A 19210-nucleotide genomic window follows, 5' to 3' on the forward strand; every position below is an offset into this window, starting at 1 on the left:
TCTAACTGGTCACAAGTTTAATCATGGTCTTATATTACATACCAGTATAATGACCGTGGTGATTGTTTTACTTCTTAATCATCTCCTTATGTGATCTAAACAGCTCAAGCATTCCCTGCCTGAAGGGACAAATGAGGTCACATTAACATTAATAATCAGATGATAGTGGTCCTCAAAAAATCTTTGGGTCCATCTGCCTGATGACTGTTTTAGTGTCCTGCCCACCAGGTTTTTCAGGTTTGCTGGGAGTCTCTGGGGATGTCAAATGTGTGCTTAGGAGCAAGTCTGCTTTTGGTTTTTCTACTCCAGTGCATTGAGTCACTTTGCTCTTGTACCTGTCGCCAGCCCCATCCATAAGGAAGATCCTCTGCTGGTGTGGTCATGCTCTGCTGGTGGCTTCTTTAAATGAAGCTGCCTGGGGAAAGATTACCCTGGAACCTAGGCCTTGTGCCATGTATCCTAACCTGTCCTTGAGATCCAAGGCCACACAGCTGATGCTCAGAGCTTCATGAAATATCTGGACAGCACAACTCTTTCTGCTTCTGACATTAACCTTGCTCTCCACAGGGCTTGCTGAGCAGTCTCTCAGGCTAGACAGGGGGCAGAGGCCAATCCAACATCTCGAGACTTTCTTTATTGCCTTTTCACTTCTTTCTGGTTCTGAAACTCTTCTGCTATGGTCTGAATGTGTCTCCTACAAACTTTCTCTGTTGAAACCAAACCCCCAAAGTGATGGTGTTAGGAGGAGGTGCTTAGGTCAGAGGCAGGACCTTTATGCGTGGGATTAGTGTTCTTATAAATGACACCAGAAAGGCTCCTTTGACCCTTCCACCACGTGAGGAAACAGTGAGCAATTGGCAGTCTGCAGCCTGGGAGACAGCCTTCACCAGAACCCAATCATGCTGGCAGCCTAATCTTGGACTTCCAGCCTCTTAGTGAGAACTAAGTTTCTTTTGTTTATAAGCCACCCAGTCTGTGGTATTTTGATACAGCAGCCCAAGTGGGCAAAGACATAGTTTCTCCTTCTTTAGCTTCAAAAACCTTCACTAGGGGGCGCCTGGGTAGCTCACTTGGTTGACTGTCAGACTTTTGATTTCAGCTCAGGTCGTGATCCCAGGTTCATGGGATTGTGCCCCGTGTAGGGCTCCATGCTGAGCATAGAGAATACCTAAGATTCTCTCTTTCCCTCTCTCTCTGCCCCTTCCCTGCTGATGCAAGTGTGCTGTCTGTAAAATAAATGAATGAATGAATGATGAATGAATGAATGAATAAATAGCTCCTCCAGCCCCACACCTACTGTATCAACTGCCAAAGAGCACAGTCTGTCTCTGAATCCAGTTGGGCTCAGCAAAGGTGCTCTGCTTCTCTTACATAAAACACAGATGAGATTTCATAACATTTATTAACATTATCAGATTAACATAAAATGTGTAACACCAACATCCCTCTGTTTTTTGCACTGTTTGTCTTCCAACATGACCTCCACCCCTTCCTAAAATCCATATTTTGGCATAGATGTGCTCTGAGATCCTCACACAGTGTTGATGAGTGCACATCACTTAAATTCCTCATCTCATCTCCGTTGTAGTCTACCAGGGTCCATATTGCCTTATACTCTGTCATCCACCAATGGACCATATCCACCATATTGCTCTCCCTGCCTCGTCCAGGCTTTTACATTAACACCAACATCAGAAGGAACAAAGTAATAATACGAAATGGCAGAGCAAATGACTTATTTCATCAGCAATGGAGACTATTCAGAGCTAAAAATCCCAAGTGCAGAGTGGAGAGTGTTTCTTCTTGTATACAAATATAACTTTTTATTTAAGGGATAAATGCTAGTTATTAAAATCCAAGCATGGATGAAACTGCAGGAAAGCTTGTTTTCTGCTTCATTGATTTAATAAACCTTTGACAGTTTTTTTGGAATGAAAACAATTACCCCTTTATCTTAGTAAGGAATGCAAAATATACTTTTCTCTTAGGCACTGACTGCAGCTCAAAGGCAGTTTTTCTTTCATGTCCCATCATTATAGAAAACTAAATCTGGCTGTAATGGCATGGATATTTAATACCTCTATCAAAACTTTACCTTTTAATAAATTAACACGTGCATTTACCCTCTGATTAATGACCACTTCAATTCCTTAAAAACAAAACAGAGCAAAACAAACAAAAACTCAGGGACTGAGGTGAAGAGGTGTTAAGCAAAGAGGTTATAACTATAATTTACACAAAATCCGGATAAACAATATCATCTTACTTTCCCGTCTAGGTCAAGCCTATCAACAAAGAAGTTTCATCCAACTGCATATGGTAGGAGAGAAAAAGAACACCCTCACCATGCTCTGTATCTGCTCCCATCCCACATTTTATGGCAGTTTTCAAACCATGTTCACAAGTTCTTAGACCCTCTTCCCATTGAGAAGTGGTGTCTCTGTGTTTGAATCTGGTTAAGGTTATGACCGCTGTATGGCAGAATTAATACCCAGTGACCACCTTGCTTTTATCATGTTCATTGGAATAATTTGATCTTGGAGGTCTGAGTTACCTTGTGGGAATTCAGCCTATGCTGAAGTCTCCAGGCTAGAAGGAATCACAGGTCACATAGAGAAGCCATGTGGAGGTATTTTGATCCTTTTTTTGCTTAGGCATATTTGAAATATCCTTTGATCTTGACAAATACTCTCTTTCCTAACTTCTAAGATATATTTTTAGAATAGATTTTTCAAAAATTATACTCGTTTCTTAAATTAATAATTTTTCAAAATAGTAAGAAATTATTTTTCTTTTCAAAATTTTAATTTAAATTCTAGTTAGTTAACATATAGTGCAATACTGGCTTCAAGAGCAGAAATTCAGTGATTCATCACTTACATACGACACTCAGTGCTCATCACAACAAGTGCCGTCCTTAGTACCCATCACCCATATAGTCCATCCTCCACTCACCTCCCAAGAAATTAATTCCTAGCATCAAATCTATGCCCTATTAATAAGTCTCCTCAAAACTTGATGATATAAAGCATATAATAGTTGGGACTAACAATTTATTTGTTGTTTATCTGACTCTTGAATTTAACCAAGCATTCTGTATTTTACCTAGCAATCCTAGGATATAGAAAAATTCTTACAGTGTTCCTATGTCAATGCCAGGAAAGGAATTTGGTTGGCTTTGCTTAGACCAAGCACCTGCCCTTTGCATAGAATGAGGTGGTATATAGCTCACCTCTGTGGCCAACGTGGCAGGGTTTATTATCAGAGGAAGGGAATATGGGAAAACTTTCTGGGTTGCCACAATCTACTACACACTTACTAGTGTTTCACTTTCACTGCAATCACTGGAAAAATAATAACAGAATTGTGCCTTAGGTAACTATTGCACTGAGGGGGGCCAATCTTTTATAGTTCCAGAGTTGAAGATGATTATCTACATTGGCTCTTATAACATCAGTTTTATAGGATGTTTTCCTAGTTCAGGCTGCTGTCACAAAGTACTATAAACTAGGTGGGTTACAAACAACAGAGATTATTTTTCATGGTACCAGAAGCAAGGGAGACTGAGATCAGGATGCTAGAGTGGTCAGGTTCTAGTGAGGACTCTTCCTAATTGCAGAATGCCTACCTCTCATATCCTCACAGCCAAAAGAGGGCTGGAGAGTTCTCTGGGGCCTTAAAAAAATAAGAACACTAATCTCACCCCTCAGAGTTCTGCCCTCCTGATCTAGGTCCCAAAGGCCACACTTCTTAAAATGATCATGAGGGAAGTTAGAATTTCAACATGCGAATTTTGGGAGGGGGGGCACAAACAGTTAGTCCACAACAGATGTTGATTTGCCAGAGGATTTTTTCATCAGCTACCTAATAGATGGCTAAGGAGGATGCTGAAATGGTCTGCTCATTGCAGTTCAGCGCACCAATTACTGAGAAACTAAATTCAAGGTACTGAATACAGGATGCAAAAATGAGTAGTAGCCTTTCTGTCCCTGTCAAGCTCAATGTTAGTGAGACAGGCACAGAATCAACACAATATGGTGTGAGAAATGCATGGGTGAGGTGTGTACAGCACCTTATGGTGTTTTCAGAGAGTTTACTCACATTACCTGGGTGTGGCAGTGGGATGAGTTGGGGTTAGCCAAGTGAAGGAGGAATAAATGCATACAGGGAAGAACAGCATGATGTGTTTCCAGGTTCTGTGTTTGTTTGTTTGTTTGTTTTGCTTTTATTTTAGAGAGAGAGCAAGAGCGTGCAAGCATGGGAGAGTCAGAAGGAGAGAGAATCTCAAGCAGATTTCATGCTCAGTGCAGAACCTAACATAGGGCTTCATCACACAGCCCTGAGATGATGATCTGAGCCATAATCAAGAGTCAAACATTTAATCCACTGAGCCACCCACTTCTGGGAGGATTTTGAGAGTGTGGTATGGGGGGCATATATTGGTGTGCATAAAAACCAGCACCTGGTTAAAGCTGGACAATAAAGTACAAAGCAAAGTATTATGGGAAGTGAGGCTAGAGAAGTTGGCAGGGACCAGCACGTCCAGGGTTATGGAAACCGTATTATGGAGCATGAATTTTATTTGGAGCTTTCAGTTCTTTTTCTTTGCTAGGTCACAGAGAATGATAAAAGCTATCATCTTCCTTCAAATAAATGCGCACCCACCCAAAATTCTGCATAGATTCAAGGAAATGAGAGATGTTCCTGGAAGACCAAACCAAGAGGGGTTATGAATTCCAGGTTCATAATCTTAGAGCGTAAGTGACTGGATACCACCAAAGACCCTTAACAACAGGAATAATGCATTTAGATTTCATTTGATTTTTGTAAGAATTTTTTTTAAGTAATCTCTGTACCCAGTCTGGGGCTCAAACTCAGAACCCTGAGATCAACAGTCACATGCTCGATCAACAGAGCCAGCCAGGCAGCTCCATCCCCTTGCCTTTTTTTTTTTTTAAAGATTTTATTTTTTTTAAGATTTGTTTTTTACTACTCTGATAGCAATGTAGACAGGGGATTTGTCCGGGGCATTACAATTTACCTGTGGTTCCCAGGGGAGAAGATTGGGGGAACATTGAGGTTCCTGTCTTTTTAGACATCTAATGATGATGACAAAGATCACCTGGACCTGATACTTCAGAGCAAATACTGGCAGTGGACAGTTGGGGATGACAGCTGTCCAGGTGACTGACAATGAAATAATTGTGCCAGTGATGCAGAAACAATGAATGATGGGATAAATATTTAAGAAGTAACACTGGCAGGACATAGTGACTGAATGATTTTGGAAAATGGGTGGGATGGGTAAGTAACCAGTGATCAGAAAAAAGAGGAAGTGCAGATTTCACTGAAAAATTAAAAGATCAAGCTAACATTATTGTTTTGGATCAAAAAGTAAGATCTGCTGCCTACAGAGAAGTGAGGTTTCGTTTCTTAATTCTTAAACAAACTCTGAAAACATCTTGGGAAATGAGTTCGGAAAGTGTTTCTTGTAGTTACTCTTTGAAATGATCTCCTGAGGCCAACAACGTGCTATTCTTTCTTGCAGGATGACTTATTTAGGTGAATATTTCTTCTTTTTTCTTTCTTTAAGATGTCACAACATTGTAGTCTGTCGTTGCATTGTAGGGGAGAAGATTGGGATTTAAGAATCTATTTAGATATCACTGGTAAAATAACAAATGCTTAAAATAATTGAGATGAACAGAAGGCAATTAGAATAGACTCATGAATTTGTACTAGTTGAGGTCATTCAAAATTCATTAAAAATCAAAAGTGTTAGAGATTGTTTTCATTCATATTCTTAGCCTAAAAATAATGTGAAGAAAAAAATGACATTTTTTACTATCACATAATTGCTTCCTATTTCTGCTCTGCAAATTAGCACAGAGGATACAAGCAATCAAAACTCACTTACGTTTCCATGACTGCTATTGACAAAAATCTGTGTTGCTATGACAGAACTGAAGACCTCTGTATCCTTTTGTTTAGAAGATACTGAGCTTTATCAGCCACTCCTAACTGGCCATTGAGAAATAATTGTATCACTTGCTTTGAGGGGCAATGTTGAGCATCACATCCTGAGTTTTACATGCACAGTGTAATAGACACACACACAGAGGCATGCACGCAAATAGAGAGACAGGAGAGTGGAAAGAATAGATACTACTGTTCCCTGTTTGGAGCTAGAGGCTATGAATGTGAAGGCAGAAACATACACCTGCAAAGCCTATGGTGTTTCCCTCTCTGATACAATACGAAAATAACAATGATAGAAAGCGAATCAGTGTAACCATGTTTAGAGAGTCTCTGTGTCGGGTCCATTTCCTGCTCGGGAAGATGGAGGCATAGAAGCATGAGCTCCAGGAGAGTGCACAGACCTGTTCCTGTCAGAGTACATCCAATACTCACAGGGGAGTTTCTTGAACCATGTAAGGAGATGTGGAGCTTACTGAGAGGCCAGTTTGAATGTTCAGGAACCTAGGGGGGAATTTCAGATAAAGCCTATCCTCTCCAGAGGAGGGATAAAAGCTGGGAGTCAGAAATCTACATGGAGGAGACGCTTTAGAGGGCCTGCCCATGGTTAGGGCCTGCTGCCAGAGGAATGAGGATTTGTGAGGCGAGGCTCCCCCTCTCCATCTTTCTTTGTTTTCTGGTGTTCATCATTGAATCATTCTAACTCTGTGCTCCAGCAAAGGAAACACTGTGGGCTTGGAAATCGTTGGTAGGAATATTCAAATTGAATGCCATTAATAGAAATGGACCCCATTTGTCCTTGTCTTTTATGATTTGGTCTTATGGGCCCAGAGAATACCATCCATGTTTACATAGGGTTTATTCCATGATCTTTTCTGAGTGTTTTCTTGTTTTCATCTTGACTGTTTTTCTCTAGTAACCCCGACATGAATTTATCATGTGCCTCTAACCAGGTTAGAGATTTGTCATCAGTAAATCAGATACTTTTGTCATAGGCTGAGTCTGGGCTGTTTGGTCATCTCTAAAACCAGAGCAGAACCTATCTTGAGCTCCAGCTCACACTGTCCCATGACCTGTTCTGTGACATCTAAAGTTTTTAAGGAACAAACTTTTCATGTTGTATCAAATAACTTCCTGTAAAACTACTCCTCATAAAAAGGACCAAAGACTGAGTGCACACAGGCCCAGGGCCAAAGTGAAGGGATATTACCTGACATTGTCTTGTGCTGTAAGATATCAAAGAAATGGGGTCTTTATCTTGATAGAATAAAAAATACTACAAAGTTTTAAATCTTCCTTCAACAAAAAATGTACAATTATAGCTGTTATGCAACAATATAGAAATTAGTTCAAATACTAGGGGCTTTCTTTGATTCTAGGGTTTTTATGCTCCTGAAATTTGTCTGTGGTTCCCAGGGGAAAGGGACAGGAGGACAGGGGCGCCTGGGTGGCTCCGTGGGTTAAGTGTCTGACTTTGGCTCAGGTCATGAACTTGTGGTTCCTGGGTTTGAACTCTGCATCAGGCTCTGTGCTGACAGTTCGGACGCTAGAGCCTGCTTCAGATTCTGTGTCTCCCTCTCTCTGTGCTCCTCCCATGCTCATGCTCTGTCTCTCAAAAATAAATAAATGTTAAAAAAAGAAATAGGAGGATATTGGAATTTCTGTGTTTTAGGCAACTGATGATGACAGGAAAGCTCACCTGAACTCCCATACTTCAGAGCAAATATGAGGATGTTTGGAGGGAGGGGAGAAAAGAAGAGAATTAGGAAACAAAAGAAAAAGATAGGGAGAATCCACTCTGCTTCATGAGAAGTCCATCTGTTTATCCTTTTTTATTTGAATGAGTCTTTCCAGAGCCTAAGGAAGATGACTAACACAGTCTGAATGTACTGATTCTTGTGCATTGATTGCTGCATAACTAAAAAGTAGAATCAACTTCATGGAACCATCATGAGATGAAGGAGGGAGTTGTTTCCAGAAGGAAATCAGAGTGTGGTTGCCAGAAGATGATAATTGGATGCTGGCTGGCACGTATACACACACACACACACACACACACACACACACACATTACAGGGTCTTGCTCACATATAAGTGCAACTTAGACAACACTGGGAATGAGCTCGCATGCTGTGGAGACTGGATGGTAAGGACAGAGCATAGAATAATGATTAAGAGCAGGGACCTGGGAGCCAGAATGCATGGGCATGAGTTGTCTTCCTACAGCTTACTTCGGGCAAGTAACTTACTGTCTCTGATTCAGTTTCCTCATTGTAAACTGGGGCCAATGGTAATAGATGACAATATGCTATGTTGTGGGAATGAGGGTTAGTTCATGGGGAGCACTGGGAATATGCTATGGCTTAACAAACTCTCAGTGATCACTGACTGTTGTTACAGGCTGCTTATGGGTTGTGAGGGTACAAGGATAGGTCAGATCGTAGCAGAGCTCAGAGAACTAGTTCATGGGAAATTACTATTTTTTTTGTTTTGACTTTACATCAAAAGCTGAATTTGGAGAATTCTGTGACTTTATATTCTTTTCGAAGGAAATGTTCTTCATAGACTTTTATGCATTTTGAGGTAGCATCCCTCATCAGATTTCTCTAACTAGGCATGGCTGGTCTGTACTTCATGTTCACCAACAACCTGTTTTGGACTGCTGAGGGCTTCCTTCCTTATACACACCCTGGGGTCCTACTTCACTCCAGAGAGCACTTCTGTGATGTGCTTAAGCCAGTGGGGTTTTGTCCTAAGCTCTAGCAATGTGTTTCAGTTTCTTTTATGTTTCACTGAAATGTTTATATACTTCTGAATGATTTTGGCAAACTTATAAATCAATTCAAGATGACTGAAAGCGTTAAAAATGCCTGTATTAACAGGTGCATATTCAACTATAACAGAATTCTTTATACTTACAGTATAGTTCAGTGTAATTGCACTTAATGTGTTTTCTGTGATGACATGAATGCCCAGTCTTATGTCCTTCTAAGAGCCTCAGCTCATTTTAGGAGATTTGATTCTATTCTACTACATGCCAGCTCACTCCTTTTCATTTCATGCTTTGAGGAAATAGGAAATTCACAGCACACTATAAGGCATACCTGAAATTAAAAGACAATCAAGGCAGAGTTTCTTCTTAAGAGGAACTTATAATGTAGTTTCAAATTTGGAATTTGGATAGCAGATAGTAGAAATTTTGGAAAGTGCATAAATTCAATTTTCTTTTTTTTAAAGTTTATTTATTTTGAGAGAGAGAACATGTGCGCCAGCAGGGCAGGGGCAGAGATGGAGAAAGAGAGAGAGAGAGAGAGACAGAGAGAGAGAGAGAGACAGAGAGAGAGAATCCCAAGCAGGCTCTGTGCTGTCAGGGCAGAGCCAAACCTAGGTGGAGCTCAATCTCGTGAATTGTGAGGTCATGACCTGAACCAAAATCAAGAGTCAGATGCTCTTTACTGAGCCACCCAGATGTCCTCATAAATTTGATATTTCTAAGTTAGCTCATTGGTGGCCAGTACAAATGTAATTAAATGATACAGATAGTTTCAGTCCTAGAAGCTGCTTGTGCCCCACTGGATCCTTTTTTTTCCAACTAGAACATCCATTCCCCAGCCCCTGCAAGTGCTCTGGGACCAGCTCACAGCTGCTTCTCCCCTGTAAAATAGCCTTTGGCTGAAAGCAGCTGCCTTGCGCAGAAGCCTGAGAGATTACACCCCTTCCCTGTGTTATGTTCAGGTTGGCCACTGACAGGCCGACATGGTGGTGAAAAAGCCCAATTCCCAGTTTTCAAGGAGGTTCAGTTCTGTGTGTTATTTATGCTCTGGATACTGTGGATCAGACTGCATCCTTCTTAGCTCCTTCTCCTTCCCTGTTAGCCCTGCTCTTTGGTGGGTCTCTCCTAAAGCAATTCCTGCAAGAAATGAGATGTACCCAAATCCATGTCTCAAGCTCTGCTTCCAGAAAACTCCACCCAAGTCATTTCCTCACTGTTTATTGCTTATTTTAGGGATTTACAATAGGAGGCTTTGACTTATATCCATCATTTTAAACTTGTCTTCTTGAGAGTTTTATATTTTAACTTACTTGTGGCCAGAGATTCTTTGCACGAAGATTCTACTTTGCCCTTCACTAAAACAATTTTCTTATCCACATCTTTTGATTTTTTAAAAAAAATGTTTCTTTATTTTTGAGAGAGAGGGGAGAAGCAGGGGAGGGGTAGAGAGAGAGAGAGGGAGACATAGAATTTGAAGCAGGCTCTAAGATTTGAGCTGTCAGCACAGAGCCCGACATGGGGCTTGAGCCCACGAACTGCAAGATCATGACCTGAGCCAAAGTCAGATGCTCAACCAACTGAGCCACCCAGGTGCCCCTATATCTTTTGAATTTTGAAGACAATTCTATGACTTCTAGCATAGACTATATCAGGCACACCAAAGAAATCAATGTGCTCTATTTGGTATCAGATCCAGTAATTAATATCTGTAAAGTTAGTGGAATCACAAGGTATTTCTACAAATTCACAGGTTGTCATGTACCATATCAGTTTGAAAATTCTTGAGATATGATGATGTTCCTGAGGCAATGGCCAAAACAAATTTTGGAAGAAGAGCTATGTTTCTCGGTTCACTTGTTCAATCCCTTCAGTTCCCAGGATTAAAAAAATAACAGTTCTCAGTATTTTAGATTTATGTAATGCTCCGAGGATGGCCAAGCCTTCTCCTATATATGAATCCACCCAAAGCTTTGATCAGTGATGAAGTACAAAGTATTGTTTACGTGCAAAGTGGATCCCGTAAATGCCCAGCGTTAAGTGCTTCAGCTGGAAATTTCAAAGATGGGCCCTAATGCAGGCAGCCTAATTCCCAGCATGGTGTTCCTTTTATAGTATATCAGTGAAACAGTGATATAAAATTACATTTCTATTTGCCCTGGTAATTCTTAGAATTTGCCGACCCACTGATGCATTGTTCTTAAGTAGTATGTATCTTAAAAGTAGGTTTTCTCTGTTATAAAAAAGCAGATAATTAACATTTGACTGCCAAAATTTTCTCTTCTCAGGAATTTTTATATTCAGAGTGCTTTTCCCATCTCCCTAAATGTTATTATCTTTTCCTCTTCCTAGCTCACGGAGATGTTGAGAAGATGAAGTGTAAAAAGGATATTCCATGTGCTTTGACTTGCTTGGAGGCAAGTTCTCCAGTTAAGCTGCGTGGTATTAGCTCTAGGAGTCTGTGATTATTGTGTAGCATTGCTATGGACTTTCCTGGATTTCAATCATTTATCTATTTATACATCGCTTTAGAAATTGTAAATTGCAGTCACTAGGTCAGCACTGGCTTCTAAATATTCAGTTTGGGCTATAAATAGAAAGAAAACCTTCCTGTAGCTCTTTCTATTTATTGCTGTGTCCTAATAATACAAAAAAGAGCCTGAAGGGTTCTTTCCTGGCTTTTGTTATGTAAAATTTGCCAGACACCGTTTTGGGGGATTAAATATACAGAGTGTGTGTGGTAGGGGGAACTCAACCCCTACTTCCCTCTGTGTGCCAATTCCTATTAACTACGGGTTACCCTTAATTGTATATTCCAGTTGTTATAACTGTTATTATTCCAATTGTAATGGCTCAGATAACTAAGCTCTGAGGGTATAGTTACCTCCCTGTGTGGTCATAATGTTCTCTGTTCTCTGGCATTGAAAAAGAGAAAGTTCATCATTTTGCTGGCTGTCACAGGTCGCAGCTATATACACTTGAGCCATAGAAATAGAGATATTTGGCCATTGACAGGGCCTGATAGAGTCTGGAGGATTAAAGCTTGGTTGACGGGCTTTAGTCAGGAAGGGGATGAGGTGCTCAGAAGACATTGTGCACCCTACTATCCTTTGCCTCTCCCACATTTTCCTGGTGATGTGGGCTGAGAATGATATGGACAAATCCACAATATCACACAAGGAATATTTAATGGGTTGCTTTTTAGGAAGTTCATTTCTCTTTCTTCATTCTGTTTACAGCCGCCATGTTCCTGTGTTCCTTGTAGCTTAATGGGGTAAAAGAGTCTCTTCTTGCTCTGAAGAGCTCCTAACTCTCTGTGGTTTTCTGAATAGCTTCAGATGTATGAATTCCAGGCATTCAATAAACATTTACTTCACATCTACTGAGCTGTGTCAGGAACTATACTCTGCACTACAGGTAGTCACTTTAATCTAGGACGTGGGAGGCGGCCGCATTTGTTGTAACATAGATAGATGTAAATAGGGTGATGGTACATCCTGCTTGTCCTGGACGGTCCTGGTTTATGTCCATTGCTCAGGGTGGTTATTAATAGCTCTCTCTTTAATTCTTAAGAGTAGCTCAATTCCGACAGTGCATCAATGTATGTCAAATCTAGACTCAGTAGATTCTGGAAATTCATTTCTTCCAGAAGCCATCTCAGACTCTTTGAGGGAGGATTAGAGGCCCCTTCACATACTGTCACAAAGCTTGAAAAACACACCTGTCACAACATTGGCTACTTCACAATGACCTGTGAGCTCCTTGATGGCAAGGTCTGCATTCCCAAATAGCAACTTGTTCTCGACTGGCATAGAACTGACATGTTTAAAAAATGAAAGGAGCTAAATTTTTGATTGAAATTTTTGATTGAATTTAAATTCTTAACACAGGCCCATACTCCAGATTAGGGGGTGGGGGTGGTTAAGGAAAGTGGTCCAGAACAAAAAGAACTTTGAAGGGTGAGTAGGAGCTAACCAGAAAAGGACAGACAGAGGACAGAGTTTTGGATAGAAGGGCAGCATATTCATGGCAGGAGGAAAAAGAAACCACAGTACTTCAGCTTATATGGCAGAATGCTAGGGTATGAGGGGTTTGGCTACAGATGAGGTTGGGAGGTAGTAAGTACAGGCTGGATAGGGTCTGTACAGAATACTAAGGAGTTTGGACTTTGTCAGGTAAGAACAAAAATAACCATTATTGGGGCACCTGGGTGGCTCAGTCGGTTGAGCGTCCAACTTCAGCTCAGGTCATGATCTCACAGTTTGTGAGTTCCAGCCTCACATCAGACTCTGTGCTGACAGCTCAGAGCCCAGAGCCTGCCTCTGATTCTGTGTCTCCTTCTCTCTCTGCGCCTCCTCCACTCACACTTTGTCTCTCTCCCTCTCTCAAAAATAAATAAACATTTAAAAAATTAAAGAAAAACCATTATTGATCAAACATCTAATTATATGCCAGATACTAGGTTATGTGCTTTGAATGCTTTATCTTAGTTTGTCCTCCCAGTTCCTCTATGAGTTAGGTCCAGCTATTATTCTCTTTTAACATATGAGAAGATTCAGGTTGGAGAGGATTAAACAATCTAACTGATGTCACGTGGTTGAGTGCAGATGTGAACCAAGTGGGTTTGACAGCAAAGACTAGCACATTCTTTTTTCCCCTTCTCTTGCTCTTTATCTCCTCCAGACACACAAATGCACACACAACATCCCATGGTCAGTGAGGATCCTTTGGAAGGCTTAAGGCTGGAAAATGACATGATCAGAATTCTATTTTAGAAGGATTCCCTTGGTGGAAGTTTGGTGTAGGATGCCCAGGAGCAGGGATAATCTGCTTGGAGGCTGGTCCAGGCATCCAGGTGGGAAGGATAGGAATCTGATCCAAGGCAGAAGCTGTGGAGATATTGAAGAGAGAATTGATCCAGGAGGTTCAATATTCAATAGAATTTGAAAAAGAGGGTGAAAATTTGGTTTCACTTTCAAGCCTTTTATCTTTGGAAATCGGGTGGGTTCAATCAGATGGTACAATTGCCTAAAAACTGGAATCAGGCATGTAAACAGGCTAGATGATGAGTTCAGTTTTGGACATGTTTGCTTTGAGTTGTCTGTGTAATATCCAGAGGGATTTATTAAATAGTAGTAGGATATGCAGGACTGACAGGAGAAAGATATGGAACAGTGATATAGATGTAGGAATTATTGGTATGAGATAAGGTGAAATGACCCAGGATAGAGGTGGAGAAAAGAGAAGATGGCCCAGGGTGTGAGACTATGAGGGGTTCCCACAGGGGTCTAGGATGGAGAGAGGAGGGAGTCAGGAGAAAAATCAGGATAAAATCATGTCCCCAAAACCAAGGGAGGAGAGAGACCAAAGAGAAGGAGATGATGAATGGAGACAAAAGGTGGAAAGAAACTAACATAATAAACACCAGTTTTCATGAGTATATTTGAAAGTATTGCAAAGCGAAATTGATACTTAATGGTGTCGGAATTATAGTTGCTGTTCGATTCATTAAGAGTCTAATAGTATCTGACCACTAATGTGTACCTTAATTTAAACCCAGGAGTCCAATTGATTAAAGAAGTTTTTGCCTTTGGGAGGCAGAGAAACTTTGACCAATATTTCTGCAAATGTCATCCAGACTGGATGTCACTTTTGACTCTACTGAGGGAGATTGTGAATATTATCAGGAATATAGCCTTGCAGTGCTGTGCATCAGGGCTTTCTGAGCAAATAGCGTTTATCTTGATGTCATAACCCCAGTTCATCAGGATGAAATAGTGCAGTGCTGGCATTTTCATGGAATGGGTCACCAGACCCAGATGAAGAAAAATTGAAGTTATTGTGCCCTAGTGTACCCGTCCTTTCTCTATGACAGCAGTTTTGTCCTTGTCCTTGATACAGATATTTGAAACACTCAAGTCTAATGAATTTTCTGCTCTGTCTGGATATGTTCCCTTGGCAGCACATGGAGAACTTGAAAAAATATTGTAAAGGTTATCAAAGGGTAATAGTTTCTCAACTTTCTTTTTTTCTAGGAAGATAGCAAAACCCAAATCCTTTCAGGCATAGAGATCCAATAATGTAACTATAATTAAGACAGTGACACTGCATGGGTATTGTTCCACTGATAATTTGCTTTCATTTAAGAGTTTCATTTTATTTGGGTTGATGCCTACCTCCTTCCAAAATTATCTGAAATCTTTTAAAATCAGGAGCAAAAATACAAATAGAAAAAAAGCATCAAAAACTATGTAAAGAAAAAAGGAAATAAATATTTGATAAACCCAATCTAATATATGTAATATGCCTTAACTTCACAGTTAGCTTTGAAATCCCTAATAGATTAAAATAAACTCTCTTTTGAGTATCTGAAGCATTATTGATCAACTTTTCCCATTAGCCCTTTTAAATGACTTAGACGTATTCATAGCTGAAACTGAGGTAGACATATCATGGCTTTTCCAAGGGAAATAGCACACTCAAATAGAAACAGAATAGACTCCTACAAAAGTGACTTATGCCACCTTCTAAATATGAACACAGCATTCTTATTTAATTTCACAAATTATTTTAGTACTTCTAAATAGTTCCTTCTTCCTTAGGGTTTCTTCAACACCGTAAGCCATTCCACAGTTTACTAGGTGAGTTCCATTCTACTTATTTGTGATCCTGTATGGTATGGTCTGCATATGGCACTCATGTCCACCCAATTCATATGTTGAAATCGTAGCCTTCAGAGAGGATGGTATTAAGAAGTGGGACCTTTGCGAGGGTTAAGTCATGAAAGTGGAACCTTCATGAATGGGGTTTGTTCCTTATAGAAGAGTCTCCAGAGAGATCCCTGCCTTTCTACCATGTGAGGATACAGAGAAGTGCTCTGCTTCTCACCAAAAGGCGACCAAATTGGTGCCTTGACCCTGGACTTCCCAACCTCAGATCTGTGAGAAACAAATTTCTGTTGCTTACAAGTTGCCCAGGCTGTGTTATTTTGTTATAACAGCCCGAACTGAGTCGGACACTGGCTAAGAGAGGGAAGAAAGTATTGACAGAGTAATGTGGCTGGATTGCTATGTGGTTTTTGTAAGGGGGTAAGAATAGGCAAAGTGATAGAGTCTGAAAAGAAAGCATGTAAGAGTATTTCTAAGTCAGGAAGAGAGAGCTTGTTGGCAGTACTGAACAAAAGTTCAAAACCCATGGTAGACATGCAGCAAACCAGCCTTCCAGTTCCATGCAATCTTCACCTTGCCTCTCTTCCTGTGTAATTTGAACACAACATTGATCTCACCATGGTAACCATGGTTGGCTTATTCAAGTCCTCCTGAACTATACTTGGAACCATTCAAGAAGTGAAAGCCTCTGTTTAGTAGCTGTTTTGAAAATGGTGTTGAATTACAGAAAACACACACACAAACAAAAGCCAAGCCATGCAGTACCCTCTGCGAAGCTTATCAGAGTTCCAGAAAGAGGCAAGTTTAGGCATATACTACAGATGAAACGAAAAGTATGTTTCTCACCAGCTTCTTAAATCTCATCTAACTCAGTGCATTTCAGTGGATTCTAGGATATTTTCTCTGCTGAATGAAGTTGATGAAGATTAGTGTATATATCCTATCAATCATTTTGAATAATGCAGTCTCCAGTTTTCATGACAAAAGAAAAAAACATCCAAGTTTCTCTTTTGCAGGCTAAACATGATGCCTTGAGCAGTAGACAGTTTTTCCTGATGTTGTCAATATTGCTGATGGGCAAAGTGACATGTATATATGAAGAGGCCATATGGGATTTTGTATTCAATTAAGTACTGCAGTTATTAAGCAAAAACAGTCAAAATTATCAGGGAAAGAGTATTTCCAAGTTGGTAAGTAACTATTGCTAAATTACAGTATAAAAAATATTACCTATAAAATCCACTAATGGCTGAGTACAATACCATCGGTTTGAGCTTCATTGATGTGCTTTGGTTTTAACCGCTGTATGTTAATAATGATTTTAGGGGTCATTTGTATGTCTCCTTTCCTTCTCACTAACTTAGGAAAATCTTCTCTTACTTCATTTGGAAAGACTAGAGTAAAATATAGTTTATTTCATATGCAGTATTTATTAGTTTTCCTGGTTTCCATAGCCCCTCTTCATAGAACATCTGGTTGCTTAGCACATATATTATGATATTCCTCCACAGGACATTTTCTTTTGAAACAAAGAACTGAGTCACAGAGGCTGATGTTTTTCTTTTAAGTTAAAGGCTGGGGAAATTTAACCTGAATAAATCTGCTTTTTCATTGTGAAATAAAGATCAATGGGGTCCAATGGTACGTAGTTGGTCAGCAATGAATTTCATCATAATGCATTTGATGCATTTAAAAGCTATTAGGTCCTAGTTTTTCTCATTATTCTTCTACCAGACTTTCTTAAAAACAAAGAGCTGCTTAGGGGCACCTGGGTAAGTCAGTCTGTTATGTGTCCGACTCCTGATTTTGGCTCAGGTCATGATCTCATGATTCATGAGAGCAGGCCCTGAGTTGGGATCCTCACTGACAGCACAGAGCTTCCTTGGGATTTTCTCTCTCTCCCTCCCTCTCCCCATCCCCTTACTTGGGCATGTACAATCTCTTTCTCTATCTTTCAAAATAAATAAACTTTAAAAAAACACAAAGGGCTGTCTGATTTCACAGCTCTTAAACACAATGAAAACACTAATGCTATATTACTATATAATATGCTGCAGTTTCATGAGCATTTGAGTAAGAGGTAATATCTGACCTCAAGTTGGTTACAGTTTTATCATTAAAAAACATATGGCCCAAAGGAATATGTACAGAACCAACACAGAAGTGTCAAATGGAATGGAACACTATAAAGGACAGACAGAGGTCTGTAATAGTTAAACCTGATCTATTTTAAGATACACCTTTCAAGATAACAGGTTTTTTACTCTTTTTATTATGGTTTTTGTCTATTCATGATATTTAATGAAGATAAACATAACTGATAACATTTATTAAATAATTCCAGCCTCAGGTACTGTTTTCATTGCCTTACATGTTTTATTTTATTTAATTCTTGCAGTAACCCCATGGGGAACACAAAGCACAGAGCAAATGGATAGTAAGGAGCGGGTCTGGCAGCCACATGCAGGTCCAATCTGTCTTTGGAGCCTCTGTTCTTAACTGCTCTTTGATGCATGGGGCTGGGGCGCCTGGGTGGCTCAGTTGGTTAAGCGTCCACTTCAGCTTAGGTCATGAAGTCGCTGTTCATGAGTTTGAGCCCCACAATGGGCTCTGTGCTGACAGCTCAGAGCCTGGAGCCTGCTTTGGATTCTGTGTCTCCCTCTCTGTTCCTCCTCTGCTAGCTCTCTGTCTCTGTCTCTCTCTCTCTCAAAAATAAAAAAAGATTTTAAAAAAATAAGAAAAAATAACTCTTCTACCTAAGAAGGCAAAATTTACTAAAGTTGTCAGTGAAAGATCACCCGTACTATGTCCAGATTCATCAAATTGTATTATTTGTACACACAGCTTTGTGTGTGTGTGTGTGTATCACTTATATCTCAATAAACCATTATTAAAAATAAGTTAAAATTTTTAAAACTAAAAAAAAGTGAGGATTAACGGATCATGATGATTCAGATATTTTGTTTTTATGTACCAACCCTCTGATGGTCTCAGTAGCTGTTTTAAGCCTAAAGCACCCAGGGTTCCCTTGCTCTATAGTTATCTGATGATATGATCAGGTAATTTGGATAATTCAAATACTTGTGTGATTGTTCTTTGTATCTTAACTGCTTAGATTAGCTGTCAACATATGCTATGTTAAACCTTCTCCCATGCTGTGTCAAACAGGCCATGGAGATGTTGTTTGTATTAAGTAGATATAACCTTATCTCCCTATTTCTTCCTTTGCAAATTAAAAAATGGCAAAAACTAGGGGAACAGTTGTTTAATATAACTGTTTCTGAAACAATACTGTACTTCCCTTCGTTTGCTGAAACCTGCTTCATCTGTTGCATTATTATCTCCACTTATTTCAATTTCTAATCAACACATTGGGTCCTTTTTCTGTTGATTCTTAATGCCCTTGCATTATCCTTCTTCTGGCCACTCGATGATTCCTGGCATTGTTACTTTCTTCAATGAGTGATGAAGACCAACTCACATCTGACATCAGATATAGCTCAAAAGAGCCAGATAGATCAGTTTAACACAAAGACCACGCATCCTCACAAACTTTCAAGTCATTTAAAATATCATATTCTATGGGTGCTTATTTTCCAACCTTCTTAACCTTTCTTTTTATATATATATATGTATATATATATATACATATATGTATATATTCTTTATTCTTTATTTATGTCTTTATTATTTATTCCAATCTTCTTAACCTTTTGAGGTTAATTTCATTAACCTGTTGAGCCCCTGTCTTTTTTTCTATTTAACAGAATACCCCCTTTGTATTTACACTGACTTG

The 19210-nt window shown here is 39.7% G+C and overlaps 1 protein-coding gene across 1 annotated transcript in view; it reads right to left on the minus strand.

The window, feature by feature from the left end:
- The window catches only part of GALNTL6 (polypeptide N-acetylgalactosaminyltransferase like 6), a 1147170-nt gene that overhangs the window by 134606 nt on the left and 993354 nt on the right, over positions 1-19210 (minus strand). The window contains exon 11 of the mRNA XM_077779662.1: positions 9817-9833. Within this exon, the coding sequence (XP_077635788.1) occupies positions 9817-9833 (17 nt within the window). The remainder of the gene's footprint in view (positions 1-9816; positions 9834-19210) is intronic.

Source organism: Crocuta crocuta, unplaced genomic scaffold (genome assembly GCF_008692635.1).
Source record: "Crocuta crocuta isolate KB4526 unplaced genomic scaffold, BGI_CrCroc_1.0 scaffold158, whole genome shotgun sequence".
In the NCBI taxonomy this organism is placed as follows: domain Eukaryota; kingdom Metazoa; phylum Chordata; class Mammalia; order Carnivora; family Hyaenidae; genus Crocuta; species Crocuta crocuta.